This window comes from Bombus pascuorum, chromosome 3 (assembly GCF_905332965.1).
Source record: "Bombus pascuorum chromosome 3, iyBomPasc1.1, whole genome shotgun sequence".
Lineage (NCBI taxonomy): Eukaryota > Metazoa > Arthropoda > Insecta > Hymenoptera > Apidae > Bombus > Bombus pascuorum.
The window spans coordinates 14,202,912-14,227,074 of record NC_083490.1 but is presented as its reverse complement, the minus strand read 5'-3'; the positions used below and the strand labels follow the sequence as shown (position 1 = coordinate 14,227,074).

The window sequence follows — 24,163 nt, the reverse complement described above, 5'->3', positions numbered from 1 at the left end:
TGCAAGAGAATAAACGTGAACAATGGTCGTCCTTTAATTTATACGTTGTAACTTTGAAGCGAAGCCTTAAGAGACGTTGAAAAAATTAAGTGCCACGTATTTAGTCGTAATAATTGATCGGTCAAGTTTCCTAACAAACTCCTGACGGAATCTAAGATCAGAAATTAATTGTTGATGATTATAAGACGTCGATAAGATCCGTGCGTTATTTAAATCTAAGCCGAGTAAGTTTCATGTCAATGTATTATTACTCACAAAAGAACGTAAGTAGGTAGTGGTCGAAGATGATGAAGAATGCAATACGATTTATTTGATCTATGAGTTATAAAAATAAAGGGGACGTAACACGTTTTAATTTCGCCTTTCAACGGGAGAGATGATTTTTGATCAAAAGACTCCGCAAAGAATGAATAAAAATGCGTCGATAAACGTACTTTACCTTGTTCAGCGAGGCATGATTTCTTGTCAATGACTTAAACGACGAAACATTTCTAAACTCTGCGTTTTCTGATAATCTATATGTACGATTTGTTAAAAATAATAATATTTTTTGAGATTGATATCAGGAACATTGTCGATTTCAGTACTTCGATCGATAAATTTATTTTGATAAAAGATAAATGCATATTTAATATTAACTGACGAAAACGACCATTTCATATATTATGATCTAACACGTGGATAACGTTATCATTGCGATGGAAAACCTGCGTATCTCTTTTGGAAATTACCTTAACGACCTTCGATTGCTTCCGAAGGAAAATATCTCAAGAAAGAATGACGCAATTTTAAAGGAGAAACTGAAGATCATTACGCAAAAGAAAGATGGGACATGGTCATATATATATATATATATAACGACGGCAATTATATCGTAAGTTAGCAAAGAAAATAATACACAGTTTTGCGAGGAAAAGGAAACTCAAAATTGCTACTTGTACATATGATTATACGAGTATTACGTAATAATTTTCGTACTAGAAAAGTTTTCACTGAAACGTTTTACTATTGGTAAGTCATCCATTCTGCCGTATACATCATGCTTATTCATAGTTCTTGTTAAATATAATACACTGTCGTAAAATTATAATGTTTTTTATATCGTTTATCTATCTAAACATTTCCTGTCCGTTACTGTAGGTGCGTTTAGAGCTATGAAAACCAACAAACCTTTCCGGCAGACATAATATTTAAGCGAGTAAACTGTGATCGTCGTGACTATTTTTACTTTTAATCGAAACTTTAATCAAACGTGCGAAAAAAGAAGAGCGGGGAGGAAGCGTGAAATTTGATGGCCGAGCTTTTTCTTCTGACGCGTGCCGTGAGAATAACTCCTCGTTACAAGTATCATAGTACACGAGTATCTCCGAAAATGATAGTTCGATCAAATTCAGTCTACGTACACACACGCACACGTGCAGAGAATCCAGTTTTCAATTTTGCTTTATTATTGTCCATTCGTGTATATGTACACACGCGAGGAGGCAGAATGGAAACCTCTTGAACATGAAACGAAGCACTTGTGAACTCGTTTGATGCCCGCTAACACCATTGTTCCAGTTAATCATTCCAAGATCGATTTGCACTTTCTCTTTGTTAAATTTCGTTTCTCTTTCCTTACATCGTTTGAAATTGCGATTGCGGCGGAATAATCGTGTTGTTGCGAAAAGAAACGAGGCAGGAAAATCGTTCAAAAGGGTGAAAAATGTTTCTGTCGAGTGAAAGATCGAGGAGGACCGATTTTTCGCTTCAAAGCGAAGATCGAAACGAATTCGGCCGCGATATCGCAAGGGGCAGCCGCATTGGAAAATGTTGCGATTATGAAGCGAGTTTCGAGTTCCATTTTGAAACAATTGGCACGATCTAGCGAACGAACAGTAGCGATGAATCGTCCATCTTCGCTCCTATGTTGCTTGTCGCGTATTGTGTCAATGTCAAAAGACAGCTACACGAGTTAACCCAATGCCTTATAATGTTCAATGACATCCATTGCGCGAATTAACAGTCCAAATACAACGATTTCAGACTGTATTTGCATCGAAGTATAACTTTTAGTGTAATTAAAGTTTAATTAAAGTTTAATTAAATTTCCAGATTATCGAACCGTCTAATGTCATTGGGTTGTTTGGAAAATTCGTAGAGAAATTTAAAAAATATTTGGAGGTAATGTATCTACATCAAACCATCATTTTATCGAACAATGCATGCATCGTGCTTTCCAACAATTTTTGGTCATCGAGTAGCTTCATTGTTTTGGGCAACAGTTAATTTTTCAACTACTTTCTGCAATATTTTGTGAACACCGGAACTTATGAAATATAATATACTGCTAGTAAATGGAATTATTATTCTCTTTATATTCGGTGTTACATACGCAACGTTATACTTCGACAAGTTATTAATTAACCAAACATTAATGGAGTTGTTTCTGGCGAAACTAAAACATCAGAGAAATTTATGTACCGATTATTAATAACTGGTACATTGGAAAGCAAAACTATTCCTATTAATCGATTCCGGATATTCCTCTATAATATTTGCATTTATTCTTCAACTTGGAAACAGAATTCCAGTCGTTCGAAATTTACAATAAAATAATATATTGATTGTCAGAAACACTGGAAACCTTCCAGATAACGTAATGGTAAAAATTATATGTATGTATTACAGTAGAACTTCATTTATTTTAACTCATCAATAGCAAACAGTATAACAATCTGTATAATAGAAGTTCATTAATTATTATATTATCTGCGATTTTTCGTTCACAGAATAAAAATTCGCATTCTACGGTAGGCTCTCTTGTACAATAATTTATCAACTAATAATATTAGTGAATTGACAAGTTACAAGCTGTAGGCTATTAGCTACGGTTTTATAACATCACAGTTTTACGTCAAATCGCTTACAATGATTCATTCGTAAAGTTTACTCGTTATTTTGTATGTGTTTACTTTATCATTGAACGTGTTACCGTTTCGCAGAAGGATTCATTGATACCAATAACTTGTGACTGATGACTTGTAAAATTTTCTTAATAATATTAGTTCAATCGTGCAAGAGGGCCCAAATAAGTGGATTTAATTGATATTAACTAAAATATCATTTCAATAAATGGAGTTCTGAAATCGATCGTATAATTCAATTTTTCGCATCAAACGTAGCGTTAGAATAGCAAAAGGCTGACAGAATCGAAAGGCAACGGGTTGAATTGCCTTGCTTACGGCATCGTTATTTGCACGGTAAATTAGCATAATAATTACATTACGATTAATTGGTTACCTGATCGAAAATGCGTTACTTTCTCCACTGTTGTTACGATTGCTCTTAGGTCGACGGTATTAATATATATATATATGTATGTATACGTATATGTATATGTTTCTATATATATATATATATATATATGTATATTACGCGTATAACATATAAATACAACACGCATTCACTATTATATACAGGCTCCCTCAGCTTCATTCTCACTCTTACTTGTTCATATACATTTTCTTTTCCCTCCCTTTTCCTCCCTGTTTGCTCACCGTAATCCTCGGAAAGAGTCCAGACTGCGCGTTCGTTCCGCGGTTTATTTGTCTTACGCGTGAAAAAATTACAGGAAAGCTGCGCTGTGCAAGAAACTTCAGACGAATCCGTAGAGCAGGACGTTTGGCTGTTGCGCAGCGTTCGAGTTTGAATTTTAAATCGGGAAGAAATTGTTTCTTTTTCTTCCATGTGGATCAAGACGCAATCGATTATAGTGTTTCTGTAAGATACACGCAATACGGTGAGTCATACGACGAACATCGTTTTACACGGATTAGAAATATTGTTTAGACATTAAAGGCGATCGACAAATGGTAATTATTTCGAAGATGTAGTTTATTTTTCATTAAATTTTTAATAATATTTTTAATTATTTCTATATCGTTCGTTCCTTCTTGGTTATTCGCGGATTTGCTAGATATATCAGTTAATGAAAAAATATGAACGAAGAATATTTTACGGTTTTCAAATTATTATAAATCGTATGATAAGTTATATTAACTGATTTTCAGAAAATTAGATAAATAGTTATATGGTTTATACGGTAATTGATATAAATATCGGATGACGAAGATGATTAAAGCATATAAATGGTAGATTATTAGTAAACTATTGTACATATAATCGTTAGTTTACAATCGTTAGGTCACATTTAACGTCAGTTATGTGCGTATAAGGCAGTGTTATATGTTTTATTATATTAACGTATTAACATATTTTTATATTAAATGCATCATACTTGGTAGATAAGATTATAACTCTTTAATTTCAGTGGCTTTTATTTCAGTATCGCTTGGTATATTCAAATAGATCATTTTATTCGAATAAAGTATTTTAATAAACTATTCCGGAATAATTGAATATAGAAATGTGTTTCTCACGAATGTGAGAAATGATTTGTAAGATGTGGATTATAGGTAAGTACGTTTCGTGAAAACAAATTGAATGTTACGCAATATTTTGATATGCTTGGTAAAAGTATAATAATAAAACATCTTATATTACATTTTATATCAAAAAGATTGTTTATAATCAATGAATGTTGTATTGAATTTATTTGTACAAAATCTATAAAATTTAACGTGTAACAATAGAAACGTAATGAATAATTAAATTTTGTATAATATATTCTAGAGAAATGATTCTTTTAAATATGTTAATATCATACGAAGCTATTTACGATTTGAGGCGCTTTAATATTTTCACAAGAGGACATTTTCATTGTGACATTTTTACACAAGGTGAAAATCTATTTTATTGTGGTATTTGTTATTATCCATTCGTACATATTTAGTTATCTTGCACGTTAATTTTTCAAGGAAATCGAAACCATTATTGACAATTCTCAAAATGAACATCGCCGTCAAAATAAGTAAATGTGTTTGAAGAAGTAGTTTTGTAAATCATTTCTTTCTTTCTTAGAAACATAATTACTTCCGAGAAGTGTATTTAATTTAAATTAAACGTTGCTCCACTGCTTCGAAAGATATTGCTCGTTTTTAAAATTTTTCAACGTGCCTCGAATAATTCTATGTAATTGCGCTGCTACTTTACGTATTTTCACGTGTCTCGTAAATCATGCTCATAATTTCATATCGATATCAACGAAGAAGAAGAAGAAGAAAGAAAAGAAGAAAAAGAAGAAGGAAAGTGGAATATATTATTTGATAGAAGCGATAATTACTAAGTATCTGCAAGCAAAATGTCAACGGTTGTAAACTCGATTATTAAAAATGAAAAATGTTAAATAAGTTTCCGTGTTTAATAAAAATTCGTTGCCGCACGTTAACGGAACGCCCTGTATTTTTAAAATTTTTCGAATTATCTCACAGATATTCTAAATGCTCGATGATATAAAGTTTCGTTAAGACGAAAAATTATCACGCGAAACAGGATTTCTGGAAACTGAAAGCGCAATTCTCGGTTAAGCACCGGCGTTACGGGTTTCACGATGTTTTTAACGTACGTACGCAGTTTCGCATGGAATGTTGAATGATATTTGCTAATAACGTTTTAACCACGCAACATTAATAAATGTCTCGCCGTGTCGTAAATGTCATCGTATAATTAAGAGTAACCACGACGAAATTGAAGTTTTAATCGCGCGACATTTCCTCTTTACCATCGATCGTACCGCAAATATTGAACGAAATGTAAATTAAAAACCTGAACTATTTCTGGTTAATTTTAATCCATATCCGATATTCGTATATAAAATTATTTCTCGCTAAAAGACGATAGTTCGATGTTTCTATTTTCAGTCTTTATTTCCTTTCAACTGTACGAATCGAGATGTTTATTTGAAAAAAAAAGAAGCATTTACGATGGTTAGCTAGAGCAGATTAAAAAGCAGAAGGTTCTTTATATCGTTTGATGGTTGTTTAGCATGATGACCCAAACTAGCTATTAAAATCGGTTATTAAAATACAAAGGGTTAAAGAGTGACGGCGCGACGAGTCAATTGATCAGCGTTTGTTAAAATGGGGGATGTGACCGCTTCCGAAGCCTTAGCTGGAATGTTCCTCGAGTAATAAATTGCCGGTCGCGCGTATTTAATCCGGTTAATTAAGCTCTACTTTCGAGCAAACTCGTTAACGCTTTCACGCGAGTAAACGCGTCCCTATGGCTGTATATGTAAATCACATTATACGGATACGATTTAATGTAAATTACTTCTTCGTAAAAGCAATTCTATTTTTAATTCCGCTCTCGTTACGGGCGCGTTGTGGTACGTTTAACGGCTTAGCAAATCTTATTTTCATAGCGCGAAATAGGCGCGTTTCAGACAGTGTATACGTTTTATTTTTCTTTTATTCCACTTACATATGCAGTCTCGCAAAGTGTAATATGCATTTGCTGTTTTACCGTGATTAACGTAATATGAGAAACATTGAATTAGGCCTTAAATTTGTGCGATTTACGCGGTTTGCTTGTTCTTGAGTCGTGACGGTGGCGCGTTACTTTAATAGAAACACAGACACGACACAGCGCGACGACACGTAATTAGAGGGTGAGAAATTGTCTGTGCGTATTAAGTACGGATTCTGTGCGTTTCTTGCGTTTCTGTTTCGCCTCTAATTTCTACGCTTTATACTTTGTATCTGGGCGACATGCAGCTGGACGCTTGTAGCTAGACGGCTAATGTGTATCGCTTTAATTAAATTCGCCATCGGAGCTATTCAACGTTCAACGAGCCAATTTAAACGAGTACAATAAGTTCATTCAATGATCCAGTCGTTCGTCTGATTCCACGTGTACTTGCTATTCGCAAGAAATAAATTTTTCTAAATTTCGTTTACGACGATGACGACATCGACCGGTCGTATAGATCGCGGTCAAGAAGAAGCGAGACCGTCGCATTCCAAGTATCAACACAGTTCGTTTGTTTAAATATATCACTTTTATTTAATCGCAATTTCTTTTTATTTAGTGTAGCACCACAAAACATGTATAACAAAGAGCATTATAAATAGGTGATCGATTTCATAGTGTCTCAACGATGCTTTGATAATTGAAGCGAAACAACACGAATCGAAGGAATCGAATGTAAGGCCACTTCCTTCGTCATCGTATGTCGTGTTAAAACGATTCCATACAATTTACAGGAGGCGTGTGCCGTCAAAAGGGATATATATTAATATCTCCGCAATCAAAAGGGTCACGCAGCCGTAGACGAGTAACGAGGCGAGTTTTTAGGGATCACTTATCTCGCTCGTTGCCTAAATTCGCCCGACAAGCAGAATAATAACAATTATTCATCGAATAATTACAATTATAAATTCTAACAGTTATGTCCGAGTCGTACTAAATTGGGCTCCTTCGTCGTCGCGTCGAACGTCGACTGTATAATTAATTGGACTTTAAAAGAGTGCGTGTATCGGTTCCTCAAATTCAAACGCTCTTCCTCTATATCTTTCGTGGCTGCGTTGCGTCGTAAAAATATTTTTGTTCGCTCATCATCGAATTTACTTTCAATTGTCACGATTTCATTTTAATCAAATTTCGTTATAATCACGTATCTTTAAAACGATTCTACGGCTTTCGAGATAACAAAGGCTCGTTGAATATAAAACGATGTTCTTGAATACCAGGCTAATTCATTCATTATTTCGGTATTTAATTATTATTGATACCTAGAACGAGTCGGATTCGCCAGCCGATTTGTCAAATTAACAATAATCCTTAGTGGACGTTCTTTCCTATTCGATTGTTTATATAGATCAAACAATAAAAAGTGAAATATCAATCGATAAGCGATTTTATATCCTGGAAGGACGTGCAAGAGTATCGATAGAACTGTTGGTGTGAAAAAATTCGCCCGATCTGTGAAGATCTCGTTTTAGCGTTCAGCAAATAATTTAATTTTATCCGCGCTGGTCGATAGACTAGTTTCTTCCGCGTATCGCATTTATCGCTCATATAGTTAACTTTATAGAAGTAAACTACGCGGCGATTGATAATAGAAAAAAAAGCCTTTCGGTCCAAAAGTCTACTTGTTACAAAGTTCGCGTCGATTTAAGTTGAAACACAGTCTGGACCCTATCTAAGACGGCGATTAGTCAATATCTTTAAGTTGACAAGGAAATTTTTCTCCTTGGCTGTTCGAACTAACGCGAAATTCCAAAAGCGTTGGTCGTTTCTTGCGTTACACTAGCGGATATTTCGATCACCCCAGATTAAATCGAATTACTTTCTTTTTTTCTTTCTTTCCTTTCTTTTCTTGTCAGAGAAGAAAGAAATTACAAAAGGAGGAAAAGAAGGTCGCACGCGCACACATCGTTCTCTTCAGCATGAATGCCCTGTACAGTCGTATTTATATCGATGGCTTTCTCATTCCTTCTGTCGGGCGTGAGATGACAACACGACGTCACGGCTAGGGATATTTAAAAAGGCACTAACCCTTAAAGATCCGAAAAATCAAATGTACAAAATCAGTGCGGCCGCATACGAGTCGACGCATACGAGGTTACACCGACAGGCTCTTGTCTCCTTAGCTCTTTCTACTTTCTTACACTAGCCTAAGTCGATTTTTTTTTCATTTTTTCTTTTTTTTTTTTTGTTTTTAGTTGGAAAGCAAACCGCCAAAATCTAGGTCCGCCTCGAAGCTTACGATTAGACGTCTAAAGCGTTTTCGCGTCGAGGAACTTGCTCTCGCTTCGGATCGCGAGACAATTTTTATAGTTAGCGCTCTACTTGGCGTTCTTTTTTTTTCTTCTTGCTTTTTGGCACTTGATGATATCTAAATGTATAATATAGTAGAAATAGAATCAACGGAAAACGAATTTTAGACAACAGAGTCAAGGAATACGAATGATCTTTTGCGTTTCTATGAAATAATAGGAAAAATTATGGCACTGGGCAGGTGGCTACAAACAATTTTAGTACCTCAAGGACTAAAAACACAATGCTCGATAACAACGTCTACACGTTTTACTTTCTCAAATACTATCGTATCACGCTTTATCGTTATTTTCGTCGGGGTCTCGATAAGCCCACGCTTTCACTCGGCAATTTCAATTCGAATCACCCGCAATCGGGTTCCGAGTTCCTTTTCAACGATTAGACGTCCAAGAAGGAGTCGTTGATTCGCTCGACTATATCCAATCGGTCGTACGATCTTTTATACGTTCTCGTACGATTAATCACAGCGTATCAAGCACTCCGTACGCATCCTACTGAAAAAGTTATAAAAAGTCGAAACGATCCTCCACGAATGCTCCATCTGCGAAGAAGGAACGCACGTTATTGGCGATTAATGGCTGGAGTGGGGATTACGGTGGCGCGGAAACGTCGCATTTGTAAAGATAGAATTAACGTCGAACCTCTCGTGACTATCCTTGGAAACGACCGTCTCGAGACGATGCAAGCGGAAGGCGACGCTCGTTTCGCGTGAAATTCGAAGTACGACCACCGGATCGCTTGACGAGAAAGCAGCTTCGGCCGCGTAACTGGCGTTTTGGCAGTTGGCTTTGATATATGGCATGCACGCGCGATATCACCGACGGGGATGACCCCGTGATTAGTCCGTGTATCGACGTCGACGACAAAAAGCGTCGCCGCGAACGAGAGGCAATTCATGCGTGACGAAGAACAGCGCAAAACGCGAGGCACAAGGGTCGGAGTCTCGTTGTTCGGCTCTGTGACTTGGTCGGATCGTTTAAAAGCCGGAACTGCTGCTACTGCTGTTGATGCTGCTACAACTGTCGTCTGATACTTTCAAAAAGGAAAGACACTTTTGATTTTTCCCCGTGCGACACAAACGCCGTACATTTTGCCTAACAGCGATTCCTCGCTGTTCGGAAAGTATTCACAGCAAAGTGAAGTATCAACGACGATGATTATTGCTCGTGATTGTAGCTTGCTCGTTCTTTCCGCGTTCGTCTCGTTCGATCTTCCGGTGAAAAAGAACATTTCCAAAGTGTAGCGTATATGTATACGTAGGTGAATAAATACGAGTAACTTTTTGAACGACGAATCACGCATTTTGCACAGCAAATGCACGAGAATCGCCGGAATGAGTCGTGTCTGTCTGTTTACACAGTGTTTGCCTTATTTCGCTGTACGGGAAGTTTCCTGTAGATATTTTAATACAGCAATTTTCTATGAATCACTTTTAATAGCATAAATAAATGACAAAACTTTTTACTCTCCATTCTTCCAAAAGCGCGGTATTGTTCTTTTTCACCATCCGTCGCTTTACGTTATTATCAAATCTGATTTCCCGCAGATGTAACCGCGATATTCTGCGAAGATTATCCCTGGAATTTTTTCGTCTGGCTCTAATTTCGTATAAATAGGTCTCTCCTTTCCCTTCAATTTTCCAATTCCTCGGCAAAAACAAGATGCGCTGCACAGAATAGCAACCTCCCATCGTTTCGTGAAATCGCAGTGCAGTCAGTTTCGCCGGATGGCCATCGTGCTTGTTATCATGTTCCTGTAAAACAGGAAGGAACCATTTTTACATGCACGTTGCTTTTGACCTTCTGTCTCGCTTGACTATTCTCTCAACGCTCTTTTCTCACATAAGCAACTCGGCTAACTCGGCTTCTTAATTCTTTCCGACACAGTTTTACCTCGTTAAATATAATTCTTTCCGTGGTCGTTTGCGAGCAACATGACACGCGACAGATGAGAATCGGTTTTCTCGTTGTTCTTCCATGTTCAGTGCACTATTTCCAATCGTTCAAGTATTCTCTCGATCCTCGTACCAGCCATACGGTTCGATTCTTGGCAAATCGTTAAAGGCAGGACACGCCATCGCTGGTGATTTCCGCTAGCAGATACTCGACCAACAGTCCAACTCTTTTCTTACACTTTTGTTTCCGGCCATTCGACATCAGATAATCAGATCCTATCCTAGCCTACGACGATTTCCATGCGTGGAACGATCTTCCGGAAAAATGTCTATTCAGCTTTGTATCGACACTCGTCGAATATTCAATCGCGTCGGCCAACGAGCCCAGAATGATTATTCGAACGCGAACGATTTTCAGAACCTTGCTCTCGAACTTCGAATACGAAACACAGTCTTCGTTCGATCGATCGACGCACATCGATTCTCAGCCACGAACAATAAAACAGATTCTCCGTTGTTTCCGGACATTCCTCGCAGCTGTTCCGTTTAGGCGGCACGATAAATATCTATAAAGCAGATTCGTAAGTTCCGGAATTAGATCGATCCCTCGTGTCGAGCAGGATCATCCTGTTCGCCGACGCGGGCACCAAAATCGTTTGTCTACATCCATGTCTAGGTCGTCGAAACGTCGTCCCCTTCTTTCACGCCGGCTTCCATTCAACTTAAGCGATCAGCGATGCGCAGGCGATCGCCATTGTCACGGATGACAGGAGAATGCTTGATGCTCCTGCCGTGGTTGGATTCTCACGATTCGTCTTCAACATTGGATCTGCAACAATGATTAGTTTCGATTAATTTGATGGATTAATCTGTAATTAAAATTCAGTAGCAATATAAATGGAAAATATTCGAGGTAGTGAAACCGTACGACGTCGTATTAGTTTCTTTGTATACTGCCATTGTTTTCAAGAAGATAGATCGTATGTTTTGTACAGAAAAATTGGAGACAATTTTGGAGATCAAGATTACAATTCACCAACATTGCGGTCGTTGTAGTTGATTTATCAGATTCTTATCGGCAAAGTTTTTTATCAATGTTTTTTAACAGCTTTGTGTTAACGTTATTTGACAAGAAGTAGTCATTATATGACGTATTAAATCTGAAATTTATTTAATTGTCTCATTAATTGTTCATCTTTTATATCTCTTCGACAGTCAATGTGTATTTCTCTTTATCACAAAAGAATATTTATATTTTACAACATGCAGAATTAACTCCGGAAAATGAGCAGTTTCAACGAATTGTTAAAAAAAGCTACATTAGTAGATATGTTTTCAAACGTTCGATTAAATTAATTATTAGGTTGCATAATAAACTACCATACCAGACATTGTTTCGGGTGTTTTAAAATCGTAAAAAATTTCATAATTATTTTCTCCTGTATATTATTTAATTTAGAAGATTTTAGTTTATCATACAGTTTAGTAGTAGTTTGATTATTTTCTTAAAGCAACAATGCTTTTCCTTTTTAAAAGTATGACTTTTTAACTATTTTTCTTCACCAATACAAAACTTTTCATCCAATTTGTCGAGAATAACAACGAGTCCTGTAAGTGTTTACCTTATTTTCATTTTACAAATTTTCATTTCAAAGTAAATTATAACCGGAACCTTTTATCTTGAAAATGACATTTATTATGTAAAAACTTAACGACGCTTAGTCAAAATCATTAAAAAGAAGAAAAAGATGCTATTTGTAGACAGAATAGCAATATGAAACTATACAAAATAACAATAATAATGGGTAATATAAATTTGAAAAATGTCGAATCTATACCTGGTGTACTAGGGCCCATTCCTGATCCAGATGCCTCTTCATCTTCGTGACCATAACCACCATGTTCATCTTCATCATCGTTATCGGCATCTTCTCCTCTGCCTTTCTTCCTCCATATTGGCCTGTCACCGCTTCCTGAACCATCCAGAGCTTCGTCAGCGAGCAGCATTCCACTATCCGGTGCCGACGCCAACTGAGACTGCAAGATCTACGAAAAAGGGAAGGGAACGTTTACAGATGATTGTCATCTTGGATACTAACTAAATAAGCTCAGGAAGCAGAGAGAAATTCATCGACAACTTGGATCGCTTGATCGACTAACGGTAATGATGGCATCAAGCTCAATATGTACATATACATCCAAGTAAATCCAATATTTAAGGCTTCATAGGAATCAAACGGTACTCATAAAGGCACGTACTTACAGACTAACAGTTCACAAACACTGTCCGCGAATAACATAACGTTTGCAAGATGTTCATAAACATTTCATGTCTACTCTGTGACACGACTATGTTTGCGAATAGTGTACAAACGAATGAAAAATAGAAGACCAACTGCTCGTGAACTGCTTGCAAAAATCAACGAGGACGCACCTTGCGAGGGAATGAATCGAAATTCGTTCATTTTACACTTGCCAAGTATTTGATCTTCACAAACTAGTTTCGCATCTCGCAATCAGTACTCGCAAGTTTCGAGAATCTACTGATAACTATTTCGAGCGAATTGAATCCTTACTGTGATCTACGAAGGTGTACTAGATACGTTCTCTTCTAAATAGAATTATATTTCTTTATGCAATTATCGATGCTAGCTCAGAAAATATTATTATTATTGGTCCTCTACTTATGATTATTATGTCCTCTACTTATTCACTTGCAAACAAGTTAATGGCATTTGCAAACAAGTTAGTGCCCGTTTCGATGCAATTCAACTGTTGCTTGAAAGGTTATTTGTACATAGTACGTAACTTTTTAATAATTTGAGATTAGGTACTTTGATGCTATATAGGATGGACTGTCTCACGTGCTAAGAAATAATTTCCAGCTTCTTCGTTAATATGACACTATTTACTTTCTATCTGACTGAAATATATTATAAATAATGTCAGTGGAGCCAATGAAAATTTAACATTATTATTCAAGAGATTGGTCGGTTGCAACTTGTGGTTGCTTTGATAAATTTGGTCCTCGTGACGAATAGAATACGACGCAAGCAAAAAAATTTGCTCTTGAAATTCAAGGCGAAGATCAATTTTCCTTGGACCTCTTTTTTATAAATGTCCATCAATGCAGAGATATAGAAACTTGCTGTGGTGGATTTTACATTTACTTTTTATGCACCCTCCACGTATTATTTCAAGACTGGACCCTGAGTAACAGTTACCCGGAAATGATAGATTTATGAATATATTTAAATTAGACACATTGTATATTAGGTCGTCCGAAAAGTTTCTTTCGTTTTATAAGGAAATAATGGATGCACGACATTTTCCGTTTTATATTATTTTATCGAATTACGTATGATCCATTTTGTTCTACCAAAATAAAGACCACAACGTTCGACAAATTAGGTTTCATTTTTGTAAAAAGATGCGTTGTAAAAGACGTGTCTGTAAAAGAAAGACACTTTTCGGGCAACCTAATACATTATCAACGTCATAGGAAACTCCATATGCCTAACTATCTTTTTCTTTTCCATACATTTCCGCGAAGAATTTTACGCCGGAATTTTTTCTGCGCGCCGAAATTAACTTCAGTTTAATTGGAATTTACAGTATTCCCTTTCCGGACGGTTCCGCAATGTTAATAACGTTGTTGAAAATCCCGATCTAGTTGGATTGTTTAATTAAAATCCAACACGTCGATGTTACGTGAAGCAATACGCAACATGCACGAATTATATGTATGTAAATCGCATCTGGGTAAACGTTTATCCCAGCGGAGGAAAATAGAAGAAATAGAAGATCGACCCCCGAGTATTCATACTCGACGCTGTCGCGTGAACTTGCTTATAAATGATTCATGAGTTCGCACATTGTCATACGTATCGTTACGCGCCCGTCACCTTCTTCTGGCTCTGTATAATTTCAAATTGGATTACACAGGTGCGATATGCCGCAGTTGACGGGTGTGCAGGTGTCGTACACGCAACGAGCGCAAATCACCTGCCTGATTTCTAGACATGCGAATTAACGTGTGCCTAAGTGTTGGAAGATGCTTCATAAAATGACGGATGACCGATGACGGACATCGAACTATTTAAAATGTTGCGTTGCACGTCGCAATTGGCTGGGCTTTTCTTCAGAATTCGAGATCTTTTACGATCTCGCGACAGCATCTGTTATAGATGAGTCGTGTTTGTCAATTCCATAAATTAAAATCTATAGTGCAATGACAGTTGCAAACATTATATTATAATTATTTATCCTATTTCTACGTAATAATAAGTTTTACGAAAATAAGACTTCTTTTTTGAAATGTTAAATACCAATTATGTATCTGGATAATATAAAGCACAGTTGATCGATTTGACTTCTGAGATCCAATTATGGTTCGCATAAATACACACGTACAATCGAATCAATCGTATAAAGCGCTCGGAAACAGATTGCAAAATAATGTAAAATAGATGGATAACTGCAGATCAACTATAGCTATGAGTAGGTATGTATCGTTCCTTCTTGGTTTTAATAAGGTTTGATGCTGCAACTATTACATGGTTTTAAATTAATGAAGGTGGATATATTTGGTGTAGATATTTTATAGTGTATTTCCTAGTTATAATCCTTTTGAACTTTTTGAACAACCTAATATTTCAATATCAACACGAGAACAAATCCAGATTATGTTCTTCACTTTCTCAAGAAAGAAATCGTTTTGTAAATTGTGCAACGCTATATTTACACAGTCACAGATGCATCCTCCCATGCAAAAAATATTCTACCTATAGACAGCAATACAACGTGAAAGTGACAATAATGATTTGTAATTTTGTCAAAGCGATTTGTAATTATAAATTTCTGTTCTTGCGCTGTGATTTCGTTTCATTGCTGTTAATTATAAATAATAAAAGGGAAAAAGGAATCTAATACTGAATAATTTAACGAATTATTATTACAATGAAACTACCCATTCCAACCACGATTACAATCGCGTATCTACATTCCTTATTAATCATTCAAACGTGTATTCCGTAAACGCACGTCTCACAATTGGACGCATAAAGCCCTCACTCGAGACACTCGATCGCGGCGCATTCACGAGAGAGACTCGACGCGTCGGCGTTGTCGATTTCCTACATATCAGATACCTGCCGTTTGCACCTGTTCGCCAATCACGGACAATCAGAACCGACTCGCAGCACCAATCTCACCCACGCACCTTTTAGACGGATCTTTCGCACCTTCCTCCTGTGCTCGACGTCCACGCGCCAGACGCACACCGGCTACACAACTCGCGGCTCGTATGAATAATTCCAGATTAGAAGGTAATTTATGGGTGTCTGGTGACTGTGTGCTCATGTACACGACGGTTAAAGCGGCTACTTATTCGTTCGCGAGAGTATTTCCTGTGTTGTATTTAATTTAGAGACGAGCACGAATACAAATGAAACGACACACGCGTTTAACGTGATACTTAAGGGAAGTGGAGTCACGACAATACAAGTGAAACGACACGAAATTTAAGTGTCTTTAGAGCTTAATTGAACTTTAACTATGATAAGTAGTGTTTATTAAGATAAATGCGAAGAGGGAGTTTTAATGTCTTATTAATATTAGGTCCGGCGGAAAGCTTTGTCGCAGTTATTCTATACAGTAATATATTTAATAGAATGTTACTAGCATCGTGAAGATATCACAAAGAGAAGTTAGATTTTGCATTCCAATATGTCATTTGCCAAATTGAAGAAACATTTGAAAGTAACGAAGTGAAGAGGGTGTTTCAATGTCTTATTAATATTAGGTCCGGCGGAAAGCTTTGTCGCTCTTATTATATACAGTAATATATTTAATAGAATGTTACTAGCATCGTGAAGATACCACAAAGAGAAGTTAGATTTTGCATTCCAATATGTCACTTGCCAAATTGAAGAAACATCTGAAGGTAACGAAGTGAAGAGGGTGTTTCAATGTCTTATTAATATTAGGTCCGGCGGAAAGCTTTGTCGCAGTTATTATATACAGTAATATATTAAATAGAATGTTACTAGCATCGTGAAGATACCACAAAGAGAAGTTAGATTTTGCATTCCAATATGTCACTTGCCAAATTGAAGAAACATCTGAAGGTAACGAAGTGAAGAGGGTGTTTCAATGTCTTATTAATATTAGGTCCGGCGGAAAGCTTTGTCGCAGTTATTATATACAGTAATATATTAAATAGAATGTTACTAGCATCGTGAAGATATCACAAAGAGAAGTTAGATTTCGCATTCCAATATGTCATTTGCCAAATTGAAGAAACATCTGAAAGTAACGAAGTGAAGAGGGTGTTTCAATGTCTTATTAATATTAGGTCCGGCGGAAAGCTTTGTCGCAGTTATTATATACAGTAATATATTTAGTAGAATGTTATTGGCATCGTGAAGATACCACAAAGAGAAGTTAGATTTCGCATTCCAATATGTCATTTGCCAAATTGAAGAAACATCTGAAGGTAACGAAGTGAAGAGGGTGTCTTAATGTCTTATTAATATTAGGTCCGGCGGAAAGCTTTGTCGCTCTTATTCTATACAGTAATATATTTAATAGAATGTTACTAGCATCGTGAAGATACCACACAGAGAAGTTAGATTTCGCATTCCAATATGTCACTTGCCAAATTGAAGAAACATCTGAAGGTAACGAAGTGAAGAGGGTGTTTCAATGTCTTATTAATGTTAGGTCCGGCGGAAAGCTTTGTCGCAGTTATTATATACAGTAATATATTCAATAGAATGTTACTAGCATCGTGAAGATATCAGAAAGAGAAGTTAGATTTCGCATTCCAATATGTCACTTGCCAAATTGAAGAAACATCTGAAGGTAACGAAGCTGCTTAGAAATTATACGTTCCCTGAGTAATGATCTGTGTTCTTGTTTCACTGATTCAATTAGCCAAGACATGAAAAAAATAAAACGCGAGTAACGTGAAAATTTATACAGATACGAAGGATTTCAACATTTGTTGCAACGCTATCAGCCTTAAACGGACGCTGATATATTCCATCTAGCAAATCACGTTGAGACAAGTTTCCGTTCCACGAAATCAGTAATTAATGAAATCCTTATTACGTATATACGTCTTACGCATGGCTACGCGGACTAATCTAACTTTGAAACTAATTGCAACCCTTTCCTGTCCGGAAATGCGCTGAAATGTCTGTCTCCATTAGCATGCGATAAATATCTTACTAACGCTTTGCCGTCCTTTTGTTTCACACAATGGCTTGTCAGCGGATCCGGTTTACGTTAACGATTATGAATTCGCCACCACGGATGACTGTCTTCGTAAACATATAATATTTCATATAATATAAAAGGGTAGGGAAAAAGGACAAAGAATGTCACAGAAGAGCTTTATAGAGAAAATGAAGTTTTAATATCTTAGTTCATCAGAAAGAAAAAGTTTAATGAATTTAAATACAAAAGCTCACGAAAATATTTGAATATTTATAGAAACTTTTTATGAATATATATATTATTATCATTCGTTTTATGTAGGATATATGTATTCTAAAATTTCATTTGTAGTGTGAGACAAGACTCAATTATCATTTTTCGCATTTGAGACAAATTTGAGATTGTAAATAATATATAAATAATATCTGTTTAAACAAAGTAAAAAGTGATATATGAATGTTGTCTTTCGAAATATATACATATAACGTATTTTTATATTTTCTTCCATAATTATTCTTGTTTGCTTGGATCCCGATATTTCGGTACGTATCATTGGAATTTTTATGCTTCTACAGAATTAGTAGTTAATAAAAATATGTAAATAGCGATCAACTGACTTAAATATTAAAAATATTAATTTATGTATTTACAGATGAAATTTGTGGAAAGTTATTGTAGATGTAGAATAGATACATGTTGTTGATCAGAGTTCATCGAAAGTAATAGAATGTCAGAATATCGTATTTATTTAGCGTATTTATTCAGAGATTGCTACCAGTTTCATTAGTGATTTATATTTTCTGATATAATTCGGTCATAGTGATTCTATAGAAAAATCAATTATATTTGCAAGAAATTTTCATAAGGAAGAAATTAAAATTAGAAAATCGATGAGGCCATAATCTTAGTATTTTATTTAAAGTATTTATTTATTTACTATTATAGTATTATTATTCACTAAGTATTTATTTATTATTATATCGTTTCTGACGCGAAAATGAGGGGGGGAGGTAAATGTAGAAAATCTCCTGTAATCCCAGAAGGAAGAAATGGAAAGATAATCTCACAATCAGTAAGATAGCTTTCGGAGAGAGTATGTCACTCGCGTTAATGGAAACGAAAAATTGTTTACTAAAACATTTTTTCCTCCATATGACGAGATTAAAAATTTCATCTCTTTTCTTTGTTGTTAGTTAAATTATTAATTTATTTGCAATGCTTAATTATTGAAAAAAAATGATTTCAGGATTTACAGAATAATCATGACAATGTATATAAATAAATTTGGAGTGTGGAAACAAAAGGGAGAAAAATCTATAATATTGTGATCATTTAATTATTAAACGTTTGTTCTTCATAATTTAAATTACCAAAATGTTATTTCTTACGATATCAATAATAGTATGAATTCACTATTGCTATTTACTTGTACAAATAATTGATATCTTTTTCAAAGATCGATTTCGCGGATTCTAAAGGGAAGAGAGCGGATATCTATGATATTCTGATAATATTTAAATAAATGTTTCCTTCCGGTTATGAATATCTACTACAATATCTACAATATATATTTTGTATGATATCAATATACAGAATATTCGACGTAACCAAGACAAGCTATAGTTTCGAAACGGTAGAAGATAGAAATAAATTTCATAAAGTAAAATCAATCGAATAATACATGCAATATACGAATATACGAATAATACGATATATCCATTCCGGAACTGATAGTACTTCGAAAATTTTAAGATCATCTCTATTTTTAAAAATAGATTGATAATTTTTTTGTTAAAAACAGAGGAGATTTTGAAAACATTGAGAAGATGTTTAATTACTCAAAACGTTACTGCTTTCGGAACAAGTACCCTACACCAGATTATAATCTATCAATCGGAACAATTCAATTTCGCGTAACGAAATTTTTTCTATCTCCTATCGTTCCAGAGCTATAACTTGTCTCAGTTGCGTGAGATACTCTGTATGATATAACGTAAAAATTATTCCAGGGAATATAGCGTGTACTTTCTTATATCCTGCAGCTTGTTATAAAATGTTATACATAATCTGCGAGTAATGTTAGTCTAAACTTTCACGTGTCTCAGAAGCACACTTGAACCACAACACTTGACGTTGTCTGTGCCCGGAAGGTACATTTGGATTGCGAAGGATTAAACGCTGCTATCCGCATTTGCTTAAAGCGATTTTCGCGTTTAGCTAATAATCACGAACAAGATTACGCGAAGCTAAAGTGCAGAGAAATGCCCTGTTTCGTTCGTAATTACAACCGCGAGGCTACTATTGTATTATACCGAAGTATAAAGGCATCTTGGAGAAGGATTAAGAATGTTGGTTCGCCAACTGTCTCTTTAGAAATTGCTATACCGGACGCTGTGTTTAACGTTCTACATTTTACGGTCTTAATTTTAAATAGCTAGCTTTTTGATTCTTTTCATTGCAAGTATAATTGAGATATTAAGTTTAGCGAAGTTCCTCAGTTATTTCATATATTTAGTATGAAAATTGTAACTGATATTAACATATTGTCTGTCTGTTAAATTTTGTATGTAATATTGCTTATACTGTTTAATACGATTAATTGAAAATAGGATTACAAAACAGTTATTGTGTAATTATTAATTAAATAATATAGTTTTTATTTTACTTAATTTAATATCAGTTAGCATTATTTAATTTATTATTGAAAATTTTATAGTTAGTTAATTAATTATTTAAAATATTGTATTAAGTAATAGTAATTTCTTTTAGGTGCTTTAAATAATTCCATTACCATTAGAAGTCAAACCTCGAGAACAAATAATTATTGCTGTAGTAACTATTATAACTTCTTAGTTTCTTTATAACAAATTATTCTTTTCTTCTAATAATTTCATACAGGGCGTTATCAAATATAAATACTCTTTAAAATATGAAAAACTTATTAATTTCTTTTTTAATATTACGTGTAAGTAAAATTTAATTATAAATATATCAAAGAAATAAATAATAAGAAATAACAAAAAATTAAAACATTAAATAATACTTTCTTCGTTTTGTCCGTCATTATAAGCATTTAATAAATTAATTACAACAAAAAGTCGTCACTTAATTTATACAATTGATAATAATTTAATAATGTGATTTTATTTGTTTTACCGCAATTAATATTTGTTTTATGAATACATAATTTCAAGATATCTGAAAAAATTCGTTAAACTATAATTCTGTTCTGCGATCTATCGTTTAAAATAAATTAATATACGAACACTTTCTACACTTATTGTACGTATAATTTGATTACACGTACTCTCTGAAAATTCAAAAACTGGTAATATAATGTCATCGGTAGATTATGAATATTTATAAATTTTCATATTTTTACAAGTTGTACAACTCTTTATAAATAAGAGAAAAAATATAGAACCTAAGTAGATATTTGTTGTATATTTTAAATAACTAATACTTTCATTTATATATTTCATATATTTTTGTATATTATATATATATATCTTTATTTCTTTAAACCCATAAATGTATAAAAATCTGTAAGTTTAATTATAAAGTTGACGACCTTGTCGAACCGGCAATAGACAAGGTAAGCGCATCTCGTCTATCTGACAATCCGAAGTCGCAAGTCGAAAACAGGATGTGAACGAGAGACAATTCAATCGGAAACACGGTCAGCCAAGGCTGAGTCGAGGAACACATTACGGTTGAACGTGGACTCACCTGATTAATGTGCCTCAATTGGTCAATGAGCACGCTGGTGTTCGCGTTGCCGTAGGAAGTTGTCGTCGGCGACATTGTCGTTATGGTGAACTCAGGATTGTACCTCTGTGCCATCAAACTCGAATCCGCTACCGTCTTTGTGTATCTGCGAATAACGAGAAAATATGTGAAATTAACTAGCTTGCTAATGACGATACGCACGTACATACACAGACTCGCAAAAATATTCCAACACTTGCATATGCTTTACGTGTATCATACAAAACGTTTTGAAGTTTTATTGACGTTATTATGACACTCATCTATCACGATTATAAAAGCTTGAAGCAAACCTGAAAGTATATGTACGTATACATACTTAGAACAAGTATACATAGATGTATATTTCACAGAGATCACGAAGATATAATAAGCAGCCAATTATTCGTTACATATAAGATTACGTCATATAAAAAAATTGTGCACCAGAATCTGAAAATTTGTTAGCTCTGATCACATGATAATTTCGAAGAACCATGCATCTTTATTTTCTTTGTTATAAAAATAATATAATATTGACGCGATATATATTCTCCAATGCAACGAAATAATTCCATAGGCTAATCCATATTACGAATAATGTACTCGATAAGTAGGTTAAACGGAAATTTACTATTCAATGAGATATGTAACGTCGAAGGACGCGTCAACGTTACATTGTTATCGCAGCGCATTTTCTCCGGAGAGAGTAGACGATGAGAACCGTTGATTGATCGCGGTGTAATTGAATAAATATCAAGCATCGGCCGTATCCGCGCGATCAAAACGTTTTGACGGCAGATAGAATCGCAGCCTTTTGCATTTTAAGCGACTGTAAATTCCGCGCGGCGACGCACCGCGTTTTCCGGAAACGTAAATCCGATTTCGCGATTTCCGTTGAGTGCGATGGTAATTGGATAAATATCGAATGGTAGCCACTTCGATATCGAGCGTTCCCTCTATCTCCACCCCTCGCTTTCTGTCTGCCGATAAATTCATCGGTTTAGCCGGACGTCGTGTAGATACGTTGCACGCGAATACATTTGTTGCAATCTTAATGAGGTGTTCGCAGAAGACGAACCAACTCCGATTCGTTGGTCGACCGCAACAATCTCCCACCGCGAATTAGTCGACAAAAGGAATCGATGATTACGTTCGTTCTGTTACGTTTCTTTGAATGGAAAACGGGACGATTTAATTTTTAAGGTAATAGGTGGATGATTGTATTCCTATTATCGAATCATCGAATTTTTATACCCAAAACTTTATCTTGGTTCAACAGGCAAGAAAAGGCTGAGTATTTTAGAAATGTTTTCAGTATAAAATTGTAAGGAAATTACGCATATTGATAGTAATTTTTTTATATATTATATATAAGATATAGTTAATTTTATAAGGGATGAACCAGGCTAGGGAAGATCTTATTTGAAACATAGATGAAAAATAACAATTTTAAATACCGATTCGTTTTAACTGTTTTATTATTTTTTGAAATAATGGAGAAAGTAACTTTGGTGTCTGTTCAAAATCAAGTAAAATATTACATTGAATTTTAAATATTGTATTTTGAATGGATAGAATCAAAGCCTATTTAAGAGATTATTTCAGGAAACGTTTACTGAAACGTGAGATATTAAATAAAATAAAAAATTGTTTCACTTAACAGTTAAACAATTCAGAGAAAAGTCAGTCGTTTGTTCAAATAAAATACTACAATTCTTTCAAAATAACATCTACCTAACAGTCAAATAAAACAACATATTATTCAAATAAACATTTTTCGTTCTGAATTTTATTCAAATAATACCGAAATCTAGGTTGAATGAAGCTTTTTTTGATAGTGGCCTTCCTGTGATATATCACTGATTCATTTGCAACATTTTGCAGTTCGTATAATTTTGTGATTTACTATTGCGTTACTCGTTCCATTAAATGCTTCGGATTAACATATTAATGGCGTACTAATTCACGTATTTTTCCTATTAATCTATGTTCTTTGTGTTAGCTACAAAAATAAATTAACATATTCAAATTAATTGGCACTTGATCGAAAAGGTCGATTTGTTTATCTTCTAGGAAATCAGATACAAAGATCAACAGTTTTTTTATTAAAATTACTGACACAACGATCCGATCTATTTATATATCAATGTTCTCTGAATATCAATGCGGAAATACATAATTATATTATGGTTTTCAAATAGCTGTAGCGAAATACTGTTTATAGCTTGCTGGCAATAGAAAATTAATTCGCAACGGTCAGGGATTAAGATGAAGTTCTCCCGAGATTGCTTCAAGTTAAAAAGCCAAATTAAGAAAATTAGTTTATAGAGCGGACCGAACCCCCTGGGAATTGCTGACATAAACCGTGGCTCGTTAAGGAAACCGTTCGGATAATCTTAAAGACGGAACTTACGATATGATCGTGCGTCCTAAAGAAATTCAAAAACTTTCAGATGGAGTTTCAGTTTCTAATAATCTCCTATCAACGTCACACATAAAAAGAAGTTCATATTCAAAATAGTTGAGGATAAAAAGTAGTTTAACATGCATGCTTAATCGTTAATTGATATCATCCAG

General features: G+C 34.8%; 1 protein-coding gene across 1 annotated transcript in view; it reads right to left on the bottom strand.

The window, feature by feature from the left end:
- Nucleotides 1–5,812: 5,812 nt before the first annotated feature.
- The window catches only part of LOC132904912 (division abnormally delayed protein), a 250,681-nt gene continuing 232,330 nt past the window's right edge, over nucleotides 5,813–24,163 (bottom strand). The window contains exons 6-8 of the mRNA XM_060955747.1: nucleotides 21,566–21,710; nucleotides 12,454–12,661; nucleotides 5,813–11,444 (exon numbers count right to left, since the gene is read on the bottom strand). Of these exons, the coding sequence (XP_060811730.1) occupies nucleotides 11,338–11,444; nucleotides 12,454–12,661; nucleotides 21,566–21,710 (460 nt within the window). The 3' untranslated portion in view covers nucleotides 5,813–11,337. The remainder of the gene's footprint in view (nucleotides 11,445–12,453; nucleotides 12,662–21,565; nucleotides 21,711–24,163) is intronic.